General features: G+C 46.7%; 1 protein-coding gene across 1 annotated transcript; it reads right to left on the bottom strand.

The window, feature by feature from the left end:
• Positions 1–234: 234 nt before the first annotated feature.
• LOC144222217 (putative 2-ketogluconate reductase) lies at positions 235–9,625 on the bottom strand. The gene is made up of 6 exons (XM_077752727.1): positions 9,541–9,625; positions 8,878–9,262; positions 7,892–8,063; positions 6,341–6,519; positions 3,303–3,399; positions 235–423 (listed from the first exon to the last, which is right to left on the bottom strand). The coding sequence occupies exons 2-6, from the start codon at positions 9,257–9,259 to the stop codon at positions 249–251; spliced, it is 1,005 nt and encodes a 334-aa protein (XP_077608853.1). The 5' UTR covers positions 9,260–9,262; positions 9,541–9,625; the 3' UTR covers positions 235–248.
• Between the last annotated feature and the right edge of the window lie 8,739 nt (positions 9,626–18,364).

The following is an 18,364-nucleotide window of genomic DNA, read 5'->3' as shown; positions in this document are numbered from 1 at the left end:
GTGCGGCCCGCTGGGAAATGCGCAGACCGAGCCCAGGGTTCCCATCCAGGGCCAGCCCTTGCCGGCTGCTGGGGTGCCCCGCGCGGCTGCGTTGGGGACGCCGCGGAACCCGCTNGCCCGCCGCGTTCTCCACTAACGTGAGCGCTGTTCTTAAGGTTTTTCGCCCAGAAGAATATTGATCTGTATGATGGATTGTAACGTAAATACACGAAACAAGATTTTTTTTTTCCCGTTTAATCTGCCTCATGTCACCCCACTGAATTATCCCGTTTAAGTCGCACTTCATTAGGAATGGGAAGGCCATGGAGAGAGGCCAGGATGCTTTCGACCAAATTTTCCATCATCTGTCGCCTGGCTTGATGAGTAGCGCTTCCAACGTGAGGTGTCAGAGTGATGTTCTTCAACGTCAGTAAAGGGTGATCTCTGAAATGCAGATGCAACTATTCAGCATTGTTTGCTCTAATTTCAACTTCTGGGTTTCTGTCCCCACACTGAGAGAGGGAAGCTATGTGTGGCCTTCTGGCACATTCTAAATTATACCTAGGTATGATCACCACTCTCATCTAACCCCACTATGGGGAGCCCGGCATTTTTTGGGTGCAAAACATGTATCCTGACTACACTCAGGCCATAGCACACAATGGCACAACATACGTGGTGATTAAACAACACTGGTCCACAAAAACAAAAAAGGCCTTTGGGATATGGGTGCTAGTCTAGACATCATGGGACAAGCTGAATGTGCCATTAGTGAGTGGTGGCATTCAGAGGGAAAATATTTATGACCTAGAATTGGGTTAGAGAGAGTTGTCTCCCAGGAAGAAGGGAGAGGATGGGAGTCAGCCTGGGAAAACAAGGAAGTGTTAATGAAGTGGTCCAGCAGACTGAAATGATGGAAAACACTAAAAACCAGCATGATGAAAGGGCAGTCATGTGCCCAAAGAGGGCCTCTTGACTATTCTAATACAAAGGCCAAAATAGGCAGCAATAACCCTCTATCCTAGCTGAGGCTCAAGGGCACACCTCTGGGTCTTATGGACCCCAAAACCTGTGGAAGTTCTCTGGGGGGCACTTGTAATTTATATCAACACTTTGTCCTTGCCCCCGGAATTGATCAAAATTTAAAGCCTATAATACAGTTAGACAGGACAAGAACTCTTCTGAAAAACACTTCTGTCCTCCTAACGGGAAGGAGGAGGGCCCTACTGTATAACAGCCCGGCTTGGAAGCCAGTCTTCATATACAACTTAATTGAGACAGGGTGACTGGTTTTGTCTCAACTGACTTGGAACTCAGAAATAGCTGACTCATGGCCAATTGCAAGAACACCTGTCCATAATATGGGGTGTACAGGCAAGAGCCAACTCTGTTGAGAAAGCATAGCAAATACCTCTATAACTGTCACTTATTTGTTATATAATAAAACTGAGTTGTACCATGACAACTTTGCAATATGGTGTGTCACTGGCACTGTTAAGATTCAACCACCTCATGTAAATAAGTCACATGATAATCCTGATAAACTTAGAGATCTACCCCCCGTCCTGTATTTGCCTTGTGACTTGTTAATGAAGCTAATAAAAAGCTCATCTTAGCAGACTAGCCAACAGGTGAGCACTAGACTTCTAGGTTTCTAAGTTGACAACTGTCTAAAATGCTCAAGCTTCTTAGTTTACATTGAAAAATTTTTTGTTCTATGTTAGTGGTTCTCGAACATTTGGTTTTAGGACCTCTTTACACTCTTAAACTTGAGAGCCACAGAGAACATTTGTTTTTGTGGGTTGTATCTATCAACAGTTACTGTATTAGAGATTAAAACTAACAAAAAATTTAATACAACAACCTAGAAGCACACGTTTCGTTGTCAGAGTGATAACCACATGTCATCAGTCTCTGGAAAACTCCACTGTGCACTATACTGAAACACAAGTGAAAAGGTAAATAACATCTTACAGTATTGTGAAAATAATTTTGACTTCACGGACCCCTTGAAAGCGTCTACAGAGCACATTTTGAGAACAGCTGCTCTAGATAAACTATTGCTTTTCTCCAAAATGTAAGTTCTATGGTCAATCTTGATAAACTTAGATATTAAAGTTTATTTGGTTGTATTATTATTATGTATTATAGTATTGTAATATATAGTATTATTTATAGTAATATATTGTATATAGTATAGTAATATTATAGTATTATTATTTTGTATTATTGTGTATTGTTATTGATTATTTGGTTGTAATAGCAAACATTCAGACAGTAATCTGTTTACTAGACAAATCAAAGCTGGAGGAATCAAACCTGGGAATTGCTAGCTTAATGAATGACAGCATCAAGATTCAAAATAAATGACAGAATCCAGACTGTAGCCCTAATAGGCTGGATCAATGGGTCAAAACACAGAAGCAAATGACATTAAGTAGAAATAAGTGTAAAATTCCACACAAAGAACAACTGTGGGAATAATTTCAGTTTTTGCTGACTAAAAACGCAATGAACTAAGGGTGTAATGAGGCTGCTGATGCAACTTCTGAGCAAGTTTTCTGCGTGGTCAGACCACAATGTGGACACTGTGCCCGGTTCCTGAGAGCACATTTTCAAAGGCCCTTTAAAACAGCAGTGCTAGAAGGCAACAATAATAATTTGGTGTCTGGAGATGCTGTACTTTAGGCTGTGATTGAAGGATGTTTAGGGGGGAATAAAAGCAAGATGAAACAGGGACTCCTGGGTGGCTCAGGTCTCCATCTCATGGTTTGTGGGTTTGAGCCCTGCATCGGGCTCTGTGCTGACAGCCTGGAGCCTGCTTCAGATTCTGTGTCTCCGTTTCTCTCTGTACCTCCCCTCCCCTGCTCGCACTCTGTTTTTCTCAGAAATACATAAACGTCAGAAAAAATTTTTTAAGATGAAACATAGTGGTGGTCTTAAAATACATAAGGTTTGTAAAAGAGGAGAATGATCAGGGCCAAACTAGAGTCACTGGGTAAGGGGAGGGCTATTTTGGTTTGATATGAGCAGGGATATTCTGTACAGTCTCCATCCTTGGGGGCTGCTGCCTGAGAGCCTGGAGCTCCCTGTCCATGGAGGTGTTGAAACAGACGTCTGATGATCTGCAGGACAGGACAGGTCACCAGAGCCCTTCTCAGGCCCCTGCATGGCCAAGACTCTACTACAGGCCTGTGACAACGCATCTGCAAAAGCTCAAAGCAGCGACTGTTTTAGGACAGCCCTACATGGACCAGGAGGGTGACCCTTGGGGACCGCCCCACGTGCGCCAGGAGGGACGTAGATTCTGTCCGCTTTCTTACCTGGGTAGGGGCTCCGGGTGTGTCACGTCCAGTGCTGCTCCTTTAATAACCCCAGTCTGAAGAGCTTGCACCAAGGCATCCTGATCGACTAACAGACCTGAGCAACGAGACAATTCCTCTGCAGTAACTACCATTAGGAGTACATGGGAAAGGTGTCTTGGTCACATTAGCTACTATTCCAGACACATCCGGATCTTGTCAAAGGTCTGACAAAGAGCACGCGAGTGTCATTCTGTCGATTCATCGTTAGACGTCGTGAGCCCACCACATGCCAGACAGTGCACTCAGCCCTTCACAGATGCTATCTCACCAAATCCTCCACTACCCTCACGAAGTCAATATTTGTTTTACACATGAGGAGATTGAGGCCTGTAGGTTACAAACTCACCCAAGGTCACACAGCTTCTGACATATCAACCCAGATCTGAGCCCAGGTTTGTTTGATCTCAAGCCTGGGCCTATCTCCCAAAACCACTGCAGAGTTCATGGCCCCCAGACGATAGCTGTACGTACCAGACAGCTGTGTATACCAGACAGCTGTATATACCAGACAGCTGTATCCAGACAGCTGCATATATCAGACAGCTGTATACCAGCCAGCTGTGTATACCAGCCAGCTGTGTATACCAGACAGCTGTATACCAGACAGCTGTATATACCAGACAGCTGTATCCAGACAGCTGTATATACCAGACAGCTGTATCCAGACAGCTGTATATACCAGACAGCTGTATCCAGACAGCTGTATATATCAGACAGCTGTATACCAGACACCTATATACCAGACAGCTGTATACCAGACAGCTGTGTATACCAGACAGCTGTATACCAGACAGCTGTGTATACCAGACAGCTGTATATACCAGACACCTGTATACCAGACAGCTATATATACCAGATAGCTGTATACACCAGATAGCTGTATACCAGGTAGCTGCATATACCAGATGGCTATATATGCCAGATAGCTGTATATACACATGAAAAAACTAAGCCACAAGCACTATCCGTAACTGTCACTTCAAATACAGAACAGCAGGACATGTTTGAATAGAAGCTGAGAAGAAAGCCCTTTCCTTCAAGCAGAGCCCTGAAAGGGGCCCAAAGACCGAGGCTGCCTCCTTTCTGCTGACCGAATGTGAGCAGCCGGGCCGCTGGCCGGGACACAGCCCTGGTATGCTGGTGCTGCTGTGGGAGAAGCCTAGGATTCTGGGATCGCTTCTCCAGAATCTTTAGTGTGCTCACCAGTCTCCGACATTCCTGAAAGTATTGGTCCTTCCTGCTCACCTAGACGGTCTGAATTTGCAGACAACTCTGAAGCATATTATCCCGGCCCCGTGAGGTTTCTGGTCTTCCAACAACTGTGTTAGAGTTCCTGGGCCCGGTTCCAACGTGGGGTAGGGGTTCGCACACACAGAATCGGGCGGTTCTCGGGACACCTGCAGGGCCCCGCAGATTCTGACACTGTCCACCCAGGGGCAGCGTCAGATCCCGCGGAGTAAGGGCTCCGGCCTGTAAGATGCCCCCCACCCCCGACTTCGGACACCAGTCAGAAGTCCCGGGCTGTCACTTGTGCTCCTGACCAACTGGCTGCCCTCTGAGNGCTTGGCCATCCTGGCAACAGCCCCGCCCTGGCGTGGGGTCCAGAGAGAAGTCTCCTTCATTAACACACGACACTTTTATCACTCTCTACACTTAGGAAATTGGGGGGGGGGTGTGGAGAGCCAGGAACTATGGATGAAAACCACAACTGACTGAATGACCAATTATGTACTTGTTACAAGTTACAGTATCTCACGTGACAAGCACTGCTCTCCTTGTTTTACAGACACACAGGTGGTCACATGTCCTCTGGCTCCCAACCCCACAAAGGTGAGTGGCCTGGATGTCTGATGTCAGCACTGATCCTCTATTCTTTTTTTTTTTTTTTTTCATTTTTAAAAAATGTTTTATTTATTTTTGAGAGAAAGACAGAGTATAAGCAGGGAGACAGGCAGAGAGAGGGAGACAAAGATTCCAAAGCAGGTTCCAGGCTCTGAGCTGTCAGCACAGAGCCCGACGTGGGGCGGGAACTCACCAACTATGAGACTATGACCTGAGCCAAAGTCAGAAGCTTGATCGACTGAGCCACCCAGGCATCCCTCTGATCCTCTATTCTTTATAAATGCCACACCAACCCACAACATTTGGTCTCAGCACAGGACCAACTATCTCTTGTCTGTAAACACAAAGCACTACATAAATGCCAAATAACCAAGCTAATACTAAGTTATTTATTTTTTAAAGTGAAGGCTCAGAGACCACCTGGGTGGATCAGATGATTAAGGTCCAACTCTTGATTTAGGCTCAGGTCATGATTTTGCTGCTCCTGAGTTCAAGCCCCGAGTCAGGCTCTATGCTAACAGTGTGGAGCCTGTTTGAGATTCTCTCTCTGTCCCTCCCCTGCTTATGCTCTCTCTCTCTCTCTCAAAATAAATAAACTTAAAAAAAAAAAAAGTGAAGGGGTACCTGAGTGACTCAGTCGGGTAAGCGTCTGACTTGGTTTTGGCAGATTCATGAGTTCAAGCCCCACGCCAGACTTCACGCTGACAGTGCAGAGCCTGCTTGGGATTCTCTCTCTCCCTCTCTCTCTGCCCCTCCCCCACTCACTCTGTCTCTCTCTCTCTCTTTCAAAATAAATAAAAATTTAAAAAAAAATTTTAAGTGAGGGCTCAGAAAATTTATCCCCATAAATTTTGCTTCATTACACCTAGAAGACCAAACCGTGCTGCCTCTACCCCAACGTAGATGCCCTAATTGGGCTGCGAAAACCCCATATTGTACTATTCTCATCTTTTTTGTTACTAATTTGAGGTTCGAAATGATGTGAAAACAAAACTCAGAAATATTTCTAAATGGAAACTTCCCTCGAGCTCATCACCCACCAGTGCTCACGGACTCTCTGGACCCCGCAGCTGCCCAGGAGAAAGAGGTGTCGGTCCAGCCGGGGTCGACCCGCAGCCCCACAGGCCTCCGCACAGAGCGGCGCAGGCAAGTACCTCGGCCGATGTTGACGAGGACGGCAGTGGACTTCATCAGACTCAGCTCCCTCTTCCCAATCAGCCTCTGGGTCTGGGGCGTCAGGCTCACGGCCAACAGCACGAAGTCCGATCGCTGAAGCAGGTCATCCAGACTCTCACAGAAAGTGGCCCCAACAGCCTCCTCCTCCTCTAACTTCCTATGAAGGGGACGAGGAAGGGGGACACGGACGGGGACAAGGAAGGAAAACCACCTTCTCGGTCAGGAATTCATACGGCACCTCAGGAAGGAGTGTCCAGGGCCCCCCGCCCCGCCACGGAAACACGGGGGGCCCCTCGGGACCTCTGGGGCAAGGCCTTGGGGTCTGCAGAGCTGCACCCCACACCGAGGCTCCTTGAGGCTGGGAACTTCTCATCTGAGCCCCCAGAGACGGGTGCGAGCCTGCTGTGAGTCCGACCCTCAGGGGTGACAGGACACTACTGGCAAGAAGCGGGTCCCGCCCCAAGCAGGAGCAGGAGCGTGTGCCTCTGCGACCACAGAGCATTCCCGAATGCGGCAAACACCGCGAGCTGCAGAGAACAAAGGAAACAGGGGAGGGCCTGGGAACCCTGCCTATCAAATGGAAGGCAAGCGCCCCGGGCCCGCGGCAGACAGGGTTTGCCTAACCCCCGCCCCGGCCATCCCGAACAGCGGACTGTCCAACACAAATTCCAAGAGCCCGGAGGTCACAGCACCCCACCACTGCACAAATACGGGCAACAGAACACGTGTTTTGGTCAGGGGACAGCCTGGAGGAAGGACGGATACGTCGCCCACACCACACACCTCGTCCCGGGAGAACCCTGGCCTCTGTGTCTGCGCGACCGTCACAGGGAAAGTCGTCACATCTACCCAAGCCCCTCCACTGCCCACGGTGCAAACAGTGATTGAAAAACGGGCACAGTTCTGACGCACAATCTCGCGGCTCACCACACACCCACGAACTGTTCCCAGCCAGAAACGTATTCCACGCGCAGGGAAAACCACTAAAGGTTGTAAGCAATGGCCATCATCCGGCTGGTTTGCAAGGAGGGCGGGAGGCTCAAGAGCAGATGTGCACAGCCTCTTAGGAGAATATGTATTTCAGGTGAGAAAGGATGGGGCCTGAGCCCAGTGGCATCGATGAGGTGAGAGAGAACAGCAGGTCTGAAGGCTGTTTGGAGACAGAGTCAGTAAGACTGGGCGTCGGGCTGAGGGAGGAAGTTGACATTAAAGGAACCAAATTGCTCAGTGGGTATGGAAAGCTTCCTTGAAAAAGAAAGCCACTTTAGAAATTAAAAAAACCAAAATACAGTTGTGAGTTAAAATCTCTTTTTTGGTGAAAATTTTCAATAAAAAAAAGCCACAGCCACATTCCTAGGTAATCACAAAAATACCACAATCCCTTTCTTGACCACCAATCGTGTTTTTTGGAGAGAAAGAGTAAGAGAGTCTTATGAAAAACAGAGGGTCACTACACCCAAGCCATATTGAAGGCAGTGATGGTACACATTCTGCTCGGTTAATTTCAAGTCCATTTTCCAAATGCTTACCTGCGTTTCCTATTGTGATAGAGAATCTTCATTTCGAATGCTTTGGCCCTCTGAGCAATCTTATAGCCAATGCTGCCCATGCCGATAATTCCCAGAGTGGCCCCTGTCACTTCTTGACCCATCCAGTTCATAGAAAAGGTCTCTGTATCTGGTGCAATAGCCAACCTATGACCTAAAATATACAAGGGACAGAGTGGGCAGTGCAGATGGCCCCAGACACAGAAAACCCACAGCCCTTACTGGGCCAGACTAATGAGTTAGAGGGTGCCTGTGGCAGACACAGACTCGTGCATCCCTGACAGAAGACAAGGGCTTCTGCAAGGGGTGAAGGAAGGGGACAAATGACAGTTTCCTCATAACAAAACCAGAGCACCCTGGGCAAAGCTTTGAAATACCAGCTTCTTTTACCTTACAGAGGATTTCTGGTTAAAACTTGTCGGTGTTGGTACGTTTGTGTGTGTGCATATGCATGGACCTGCACCCAGAATCAGAACCAGAGCCTGGTGCCTGCTTCCTCTTTCCTCAAGCCCCTTCATCAAAGCTTCGTCTTCCTCTTTGCTCAGAGCTCCATCAGGAGGTTGGGGAGGAGGGGCAGTGCTAGCCTGGCTTTCCTGAAGATGCCCCCTGCATGGAGAGGTCAGATTCTGCCGATTCGCTGGTGGGCCTTCACCCAAGAGTAGCATGCTGACTGACCAATGAATGACTCCAAGTGCCTTTCCATAGCGATGCTGAAATTACTGCCTGTTATGTGAACGAGTGGAATTTGGTGGGAGAGACAATGGCCGACATGTGCTGGGGAGCTGGGCTCGGGCACCAAGTAGATGCAAACGACTGAAGGTGGCTCTAATTCCCTAGGGCAACAAAGGCCTGGAAGAACTCAAGGCCCATGAAAGACTTTTGTTTGAAGATAAAATCATGTTATCATCTGTGCTAAGTATCTGTCATCTGCTCTCTTTGGAAAACCAGCATCTCCAAGGACTGTTTACCTTCCACGACTCTGCGAGCTGCGGCCAGCAGTAAGGCCATTGCCATGTCTGCTGTGGGGCTGGAAACGGCCTGCGGTGTGTTGGCCACCTTCACACCAAAGCTGGCAACGAGCTTCAGGTCCAGGTGATCTAGACCTGCCCCTGCACTGGCAATGATCTTCAAGGAGGGCAGACTCTGCAGGAGCTCGTGGGTAACAGGTGGCTTCCCACCCCAGATATATACAGCTTGGATCTTTGGACCCAATTGTGTGTTACTTTCCAAAAATTCTTGCATCGTAATGACATTAAAGTGTTTCTGCAGATCTCCAATGTGATCTTCACATATACCATGAGGTCCTTCCAATCCAGACACCAAAATGCCAGGTAAGTCCTGATCCCCCATGGCCTGCCGGAAGACAAGCACAAATCTGTCAAAGACTGTCTTTAAGAGACAATCAATGTGCTCAATATGCTCGTCTGTTGCTCTTCTAAGGTTCTGAGCACCCAGTTTCCAAGTTCCCCCACCCAGAACTCCAAGCAGTTCTCAGGATCCCAGCAGTGTGTCCCAGAATTCAATTCAGTTCTGACACCATCTACCCAGAGACACCATCAGATCCTACAGGTTGAGGACCCCGTCCTGTAAGATGCCCCCCCGCCCCCCTCTCCGACTCTAGTCACAGGTACCTGTGCCCTGACCACCTGGGTGCAGGTGGGTGCTTCCAAGGCTTCCTCCTTCGATGCTGTGAACTTGCTGGAGCGGCTCACAGATCTCAGAGGAACGCTTACGTCCGCTTCCCAGTTCCTTCACAGATACAAGGATGTGAATCAGCGCGCAGACGGAGGAGACCGACAGGGCGACGTGCCGAGCAGCCGGGTTTCCGTCCTAACGGAGCTCGGGGCCCGGCTCACCGGCACACGGAGAGTTCTGGCCCCTCGGTGTGGAAGGTCTCCGGAAAGGCCCGAAAGGCTGGCCTCGTGGGTTTTTACGGAGGCTTCTTTGCGTAGCCGCGACTGATTAGCCCCCAGACCCTCCCCTCCCCACAGAGGTCGGGCTGGGGCCGGCAGCTCCAACCCTCTGATCACCGGCTTGGTGGCCCTGGCCACAGCCCCGCCCTGGCGTGGGGTCCAGAAGTCTCCTTCATTAACACATCCTGGTGTCCTTCCTGGCCCTGAGGTGCTCCCAGGGACTGTGGATGAAGACCAGACATATCTGAGAAGCATTTTCGTCCTCTGAACAATGAAATATCTATTTCTCATAAATCATTATATTGTAGTTACTCTTTAGATTTTCCAAATTACATCAACACTGGAATTCATTTTACTTCCCAGACAAGTCCGTAAAAAGCCTGAAGGGCAAAAGACCCACTTAGCAATGTCTCCATCACACCGCTTTCCTCCGTCTCCTGCCTGAGTCTTTATTTTCGCCCTTCAGCTGTGATGGCCGCCTCTCGGGTGGCCTCCAAGGCCCCCCTCCTGTTAGCTGTGGCTCTGTGGGGCCCTAACCCTGCTGCTTCTAGTGAAGAGAATATGGCAGAAGCCATGGGAGATGACAGCTTGGGCTCCCTTCCTCCCTCTCCTGGGCACCCAGGGCCGTGCTGGGAGACGTCCTTGTGCAGGGGCCCCTGTGAGTGAGCTTGGAAGCTGATCAGAGGAGGCCTGACAGCAGCCTGGCGAGCCCTGAGGTGACCGCAGCCCTGGCCAACCCTCGATTACAGTTTCGTGCGATCCTGGGCAAGCCCCTGCTGGGTTCCTGACCCCAAACCTGGGAGGTCATAGAGTTTGTTTTTACAGCCACTGGAATTTAGGGTAATTTGTTATGTATGCAGCGCTAACAAATAAAATTGACCACTTTTTACTGTGGAAGTAAAAGATTCATGGTATTGTCTGCCAAATGGATTAAATAAGGTTTTCCGTTCCTTGTTCCTAACTAAAGATATTTTTAACATTCTATGACTTAACTCCAAGAAGTAAACAGTAGGATTTGGTTGTAAATGAGCTGGGCTTTTGGTTCAGACCGACCGCTCTGCTGGGCTGGCCTTCTCTCTCAAGCTCACTTTCCTCAGACGTGAAAGGACAACGCAGCCCGGGGCACAGCCTTGTCGGCTCGGCCAGAGAGAGCACGCGGGGCCTGGGGACCCGACTGAGGGCCTCCAGTGAGCGCGAGCTACTACCGTTTCAACCCAGCAACAATTTACACCTTTGCCCAAGTCTCTAAAAATGAACAAAACTACACCGAAGAGACTAAATTCATAAAACACAGTAAAATTTCTTAAAATCCCATTTCCTTATGCCTCTTCCTCCCTTAATATTTGACAGGTGGGTCCCATGGCTCCCAAATCATTCTCTCTCCCCGAGGTGCCAGCCTTGCCTCCCCCCAGCACCAGCTGGCTTTTACCTTCTCTCCAACCCCTTTCAAAGCCCATTGTGGCCCCTCCGCCCCCGCTCCCTGCTCTCTCCATGAGCATCAAACCAGAATCGTCTGTTCTCCGTCCCCCTACACGCCACTGGCCCAGATTCTGCACAGAAGAGGCTCAGAAAACAGGCTGAAAAGAGCCACGGTCAGCCCTCTCCTTTCTCACCAGGCAGGAGATTCTGGATTTGATGCAAATGACCTAATCAGCAGTGGACTAGATAAGGGACCTGAAAGGTTAAGATATGCCAAAGGATTTACAGATTCCTAATGTTTGCTGGTTCAGCAAAGCACCATTTGCCCCTTTAATCTGAGGCTCTCCAGTCACCAGGTATCAGCGAGCCCAACAAAACTTGAAAACCAACATTCGCAACGCATTTCCGCAAAAGCAGGTGAAAGACGTGGCCCGTCAGGGCTTGCTAATTCAGACAAAAAACTGAATTCGTGTAAGGGAGTAACTGATGAGCTAAAATCTGGTGTGGGTATATAAAACTTATCTACTTAATGCTTAATCTGCCATTGCCTAGACCTCAGAAAAATAGTAAATATTTGTCCACACTGACCTTTAGACTCTGGCAGAGACCCTGAGGCTGCCTAAGTCCTCTCCCCAGGAGGCAGGTATAAACAATAATGCTGGATTTTCCCTGCTAAATCTTATTATTATTATTTTTTTTATTTTTAGGAGAGAGAGTGAGAGAGCAAGCACACAGGAGAGTGGGAGAAGAGGGGCAGAAGAAGAGAGAGGAAGGGAGAGAGAATCCCAAGCTGGCACAGGGCTCCATCCAACAGCCCTGGGATTGTGTCCGAGGCAAAACCAAGAGTTGGACGCTCAACTGACTTAGCCACCCAGGCGCCACTCTTTTTTCCTTTTTCAATTGTTTTTTATTTTTTTAGGTAATTTTTAAAAACGTTTTTTATTTATTTCTGAGAGAGAGAGATAGCATGAGCAGGGGAGGGTCAGAGAGAGAGGGAGACACAGAATCTGAAACAGGCTCCAGACTCTGAGCTGGCAGTCAGCACAGAGCCCGACGCGGGGCTCGAACCCACGAACTGCGAGATCATGGCCTAAGCGAAAGTCAGACACTTAACCACTGAGCAAACCAGGCGCCCCCTTAATTGTTTTTAATGTTTATTCATTTTTGAGACACAGAGCATGACCCTTCATTTGGGAGGGGCAGCGAGAGAGGGAGACAAAATCTGAAGCAGGCTCCAGGCTCTGAGCTGTCAGCGCAGAGTCTGATGCGGGACTTGAACCCACGAACCATGAAATTGTGACCTAAGCCCAAGTCAGACTGAGCCACCCAGGTGCCGCCCCCCCCCCAGCTTTTTTAAAAATGTTTATTTATTTAAATAATCTCATGTAGGGCTCGGACTCATGATCCCTGAGATCAAGCGTCCCGCATTTTTCCGATTGAGCTAGCCAGGCTCCCCTTCCTTGCTAAATCTTTAAGAACGGGCAATGCAGGTCTGGATGGGTATTAGAATTCTACTTGGCCCACCTGTTCCATGTCAGGACCAAGGTCACAGTTACAACCATTCGCAGGCGTTTGATCCTATCTCCCGCCCAGGTGACATCCCAGGGGCCCAGTTACCTTTTAAAAAGACGCTGGGGTGCCTCGCGGACTCAGTCCATAGAGAGCACGAGACTCTTGATCTCAGGTCCTCAGTTCAAGCTCCACGCTGGGCATAGAGAGTACTTAAAGAAACAAAATAAAAAGAGACAAAGACTCCAGCTTCCCGAGGGAGCACTTACTTGACAGTGAACGCCGAAGGTCAAGGGGCGCAGCAGCCGGCTCTAGCCGGTCCCTCCTCCCAGCTTCACCTTCTGCTGGCTCCGCCTTGAGTTCACAGGCCCCGCCCTGAACCCGCCCTTCACTCAGCCCCCAGGAAGCCAGACCCACCCCTGAGGCCCCCTGGCCTGCTTGTGGGCAGCAAAAAATGGCTTTTTTAGGAGGAATTGCAATTGAAGACAAGCAAGCCATAGGCTAGTCCAACAAAGGAGAAGGTTGAAGGGGTTGTTTAGAACCAAAGTTCATTACAGAAAAGCAAGTGTGCGGTTTCCCGTTGGTTGAGTTGCAGTAAAATCAGGTATCATGTAGGAGATGCAAAGCACACCTTTTCCTGCTGGGGTCTATACCTGATGATTCTTCGTGTTGACATTGTTCTGTTGGGGTCTGTAATTGGCAATTCTTCCTGTAATTGACCTCTGGTCGTAGGGCAGGAGAGCACCCCTTCTGGGCTCCTCCTAGAGTTTAGTGACATCTCCCTTTATTAATTTTCACATTACCTAGTCAAAAATACTATCATGTGGGGGAAATGTCTGGTCTAATTATGGTTTTTGAGAATAGACTAAGTGGTACTACTAGAACAGATAACGGGTCACTTAAAGTTACCTCTTTAGGAAATGCTGTTTCATCCAGTGTCCTGGCTTCACGTGCCGCCTCTACTGTGATGGTTCTTAAGTTTTTACCTCCAGCCCAGATCCCTCTCTCACAGACCTCTGGAAGCCTAACTCTCCTTTCCTCACGTACCCCCTTTGCAACCCTTTCCCCCCCATACATGGCAGCCTAGGTGGTTGAAAAATACATAAACCTAATATGTTCACCTCCAGCTAAAGCCCCTCGGCAGCTCTGCTTGCTCATATGACAGTCCAAAATCCTGAGCACAGCCTGAGAGGCCCCATTACCTGGCTTGCCCACTTACAAAACCCTTGTGTGTTCCTATCATTTCAGCTGCATATTTTCTGCCGGTCACCCCTAAGTGCCAGGCTTCAGGCGCCAGACTTGTTCCCCAGGTGTCTGGGTCCAAACCCAGCCTTTCCCTTAGTCCTCATTCATGTTACAGGTCCCCACTTCACTATCATGTCCTAGGGAAAGCCTTTCCTGAACCCCTACTAAACGTTCTCACAATACCCTGGACTCTCCACCACGGGACTTGGTCATGGATCCAAACTGTACACATGATTTTCTGGGAAGGTCAGGCCTTCTAGACTGCACTCCGTGAGGCGAGGAGCCTGGTCATGTTTTTGCTGTATTTCAGGTGTTCCATATCCTGTCTGGCATACATACATGCTCAATAAAGATTCGCTGAATAAAGAATAAATGAAATGCAAATAAAGGAAGGAGAGCTTCCCTAAACAGAACTCTCTGGAAAGTATAGACTGAAAGAGGACATTGAGTTTTACTATTTCTTTTATTTTTTAAATTTTTAAATGTTTGTTTATTTTTGAGAGACCGTGAGCAGGAGAGGGGCAGAGAGAGGGAGACATAGAATCCGAAGCAGGTTCCAGGCTCTGAGCTGTCAGCACAGAGCCTGATGCGGGACTTGACCTCACAAACTGCAAGATCATAACCTGAGCTGAAGTCAAATGCTTAACTGACTGAGCCACCCAGTGCCCCAAGTTTTACTATTTCTATCTCAAGAGCATAAAAAAGCTCTTAAGCATTGACTTACAAAAAATAAATATTGCTAGTAGTCACAAAAGATATTTTAAGTTTTATCACCGTCCAACCTACCCGGGTGCTCTATCAAATGCAGCCCAGCCAGAATCCAAGTTGCCACAATCCCTGCTGTATTCAGTTGGAGTCAATTATTAAAAAATAAGAATTTTATAAAGCTGGATTTAATTTTTTTAATTTTTTTTAATGTTTTATTTATTTCTAGGAGAGAGAGAGACAGCATGAGCAGAGGAGGGGCAGAGAGAGAGGGAGTCACAGACTCTGAAACAGGCTCCAGGCTCTGAGCTGGCAGTCAGCACAGAGCGCGGTGTGGGGCTCGAACCCACGAACCGCGAGATCATGACCTAAGTCTAACCAACTAAGCCACCCAGGCGCCCCAAGCTGGATTTAATTTTTAATTAAATGTACAGAGTATTTATAACACATGTAAGTATAAAAATAGTAATAAAATGACCCCATGAAGTGTCACCAAGCTTAATAACTTACCACTACCATTTCCGCTCCCTGCTGCTCAAGAGGTATCCCCTACTTTGAATTTAATGATATACAAGCATCAGAGATATTGCAAAACACACCACTGCAATAAAGAGAATATTGCAATAAAGCAAATCAAATGATTTTTGTCTTCCAGTGCATATAAAAATTATGTTTACAGTATACTGTAGTCTATTAAGTACATAAGAGCATTATGTCTAAAAAAAGTACATACCTTAATTTGAAAAGTTTATTGCTAAAAAATGTTAACCATCACTGAGCTTTCTGTGAGTCATAATCTTTTGGCGGGTGTAGGGTCTGGCCTCAGTGTTGATGGCTGCTGACTGATCAGGGTGGTGGTTGCTGAAGACTGAGATGGCCACAACAATTTCTCAAAACCAGACAGCAGTGAAGGTAGCCACACCACCTGATGCTTCCTTTCACAAATGATTTCTTTGCAGCATACAGTGCTACTTGATAGAATTTTACCCACAGTAGAACTTCTTTCAAAACTGGAGCTACCCTCTCAAACCCTGCCACTGCCTTAAAGATATGACATATCCTAAATCCTTTGTTGCCATTTCAACAATTTTCACAGCACCTTCACCAGCAGTAGATTCCATCTCAAAAAACCAATGCCTCTGCTCATCTGTGAGAAGAAACTCTCCACTGGGTCATGAGAGGAACCATGAGACGGCAGCAACTCAGTCCCACCTTCAGGCTCTACTTCTCACTCTATTGCTATTTCCACCACATCTGCAGTTACTTCCTCCCCGGAAGTTCTGAACCCCTCAATGTCGTCCACGAGGGCTGCAGTCAACTGCTTCCAAACTCCTGTTAATGTTGATATTTTGACCTCTTTCCATGAATTATGAATTTTTTAAAAAATGTTAATCCCACTGTAGTTAACATACAGTATCTATTGGCATCAGGTATACAATATAGTGATCCAACAGTTCTACACATTTCTCAGTGCTCATCAAGTGCCTTCATCCCCTTCACCTGTTTCACCCATCACCCCACCCACCTCCCCTCTGGAAACCACCAGTGTGTTCTCTACAGTCCAGAGTCTTTGGGGCACCTGGCTGGCTCAGCTGGACGAGCATGTGACTCGATATGGGATTCTGAGTTTGAGCCCCATGTTGGGTGCAGAGACTAAACTTTTTTTTTAAGGAGTATTTTGTGTTTTTTTCCCTTTTTTCATTTGTTTTGTTTCTTAAGCTCCACACATGAGTGAAATTATGTGGTATTTGTCTTTCTCTGACTGGTTTATCTCACTTACCATTATTTTCTCTAGATCCACCCATGTTGTTGCAAAAGGCAATAATTTGTTCTTTTTAATAGCTGAAAAACATTCCTATGTATGTATGTATATAAGATCACATCTTCCTTATCCATTCATCTACCAATGGACACTTGGGCTGCTTTCATAGTTTGCTATTGTACACAGTGCTGCCATAAATATAAGATAAGTGAATTAGTGTTTTCATATTCTTTGGGTAAGTTCCCACTAGAGCGATTCCTGGATCACGAGGTAGTTCTACTTTTAATTTTTTGAGGAACCTCCTTACTGTCTTCCACAGTGGCTGCACCACTTTGCATTCTCACCAACAGTGCATGAGGGTTCCTTTTACTCCACCTCACCAATAGCTGTTATTTCTTGTTTTTGATTCTAGCCATTCTGACAGGTATGAGGTGATACCTCATTGTGGCTCTGATTTGCATTTCCCTAATAATGAGTGATGTTGTGCATCTTTTCATGTGTGTGCTGGCTATCTGGATATCTTCTTTGGAGAAATGTCTGTTCATGTCTTGTTTTTTTATTGGATTGTTTCTTGGGTGTTGAGTTTTGTATAAGTTCCTTATATATTTTGGACACTAATGCTTTTTGGATCTGTTGTTTGCAAATATATTCTCCCATTCAGTAGGTTTTCTTTAGTTTTGTTGGTTGTTTCCTTTGCTGTGCAGAAGCCTTTTGATGTAGTCCTAACATTTTTTTTTTTTTTGCTTTTGTTTCCCTTGCCTCAGGAAACATATCTAGAAAGATGTTGCTATGACCAATATTAGAGAAATTGCTGCCTGTGTTCTCTTCTAGGATTTTTATAATTTCAGGTCTCACACTTAGGTCCTTAATCCATATTGAGTTTATTTTTGTGCGTGGTTTAAGAAAGTGTAGTTTTCCCAACACCAAAGAAGAGATTGTCTTTTTTCCCATTGCATTTGCTTTCCTCCTTTGAAGATTAATTGACCATATTAATGTGGGCTTATTTCTGGACTTTCTATTCTGTTCCATTGATCTATGTGTCTATTTTTGTGCCAGTAACATACTGTTTTGATTACTACAGTTTTGTAATGTAACTTGAAGTCTGGAGTTTTGATACCTCCAGATTTCCTTTTTCAAGATTGTTTTGGCTATCTATTCAGAGTCTTTTGTAGTTCCATACAAATTTTAGGATTGTTTGTTCTAGTTATGTGAAACAAGCTGTTGGTATCTTGATAGGGATTCCGTTAGATATGTAGATTGCTTTAGGTAGTATAGACATTTAACAATATTTGTTCTTCCAATCCACAAGCAAAAAATGTATTTTTTGTGCATCATCTTCAATTCCTTTTATCAATGTTTTATAGTTTTCAGAGTACAGGTCTTTCACCTCGTTGGTTAAGTTTATTCCTAGGTATTTTATTGGGGGGAGACACAAATTTTTTAAATGTTTTATTCATTTTTGAGAGTGCAAGCAGGGGAGGGGCAGAGAGAGGGAGAGAGAGAATTTGAAGTGGGCTCTTTGCTGATAGCAAGACCAATGTGGGGCTTGAACTCATGACCTGCGAGATCATGACTTAAGTCGGAGACAGAGCTTAACTGACTGAGCCAGCCAGGTGCCCTAAATCACAAATGTTCTCAATGGTATTTAGAAGGTTAAATCCTTCCCAGAAGGTTCTCTATTTTCTTTGCCCACATCCATCAGAAGAATCACTATCTATGGCAGATAGAGCCTTACAAAGTGTATTTCTTAAAAAGATCTGAAAGTTGGAATTACTCCTTGGTCCATGGTCTACAGAACGGATGCTGTGTTAGCAGCCAGGAAAACAACACTAATCTTTTTTTTTTTTTTTTAATATTTTATTTTATTTCTAGGATAGAGAGAGACAGCGTGAACAGGGGAGG

Source organism: Crocuta crocuta, unplaced genomic scaffold (genome assembly GCF_008692635.1).
Source record: "Crocuta crocuta isolate KB4526 unplaced genomic scaffold, BGI_CrCroc_1.0 scaffold101, whole genome shotgun sequence".
NCBI lineage: Eukaryota > Metazoa > Chordata > Mammalia > Carnivora > Hyaenidae > Crocuta > Crocuta crocuta.
The sequence above is the reverse complement of the archived record's forward strand: the minus strand, read 5'-3'. Positions and strand labels throughout refer to the sequence as shown.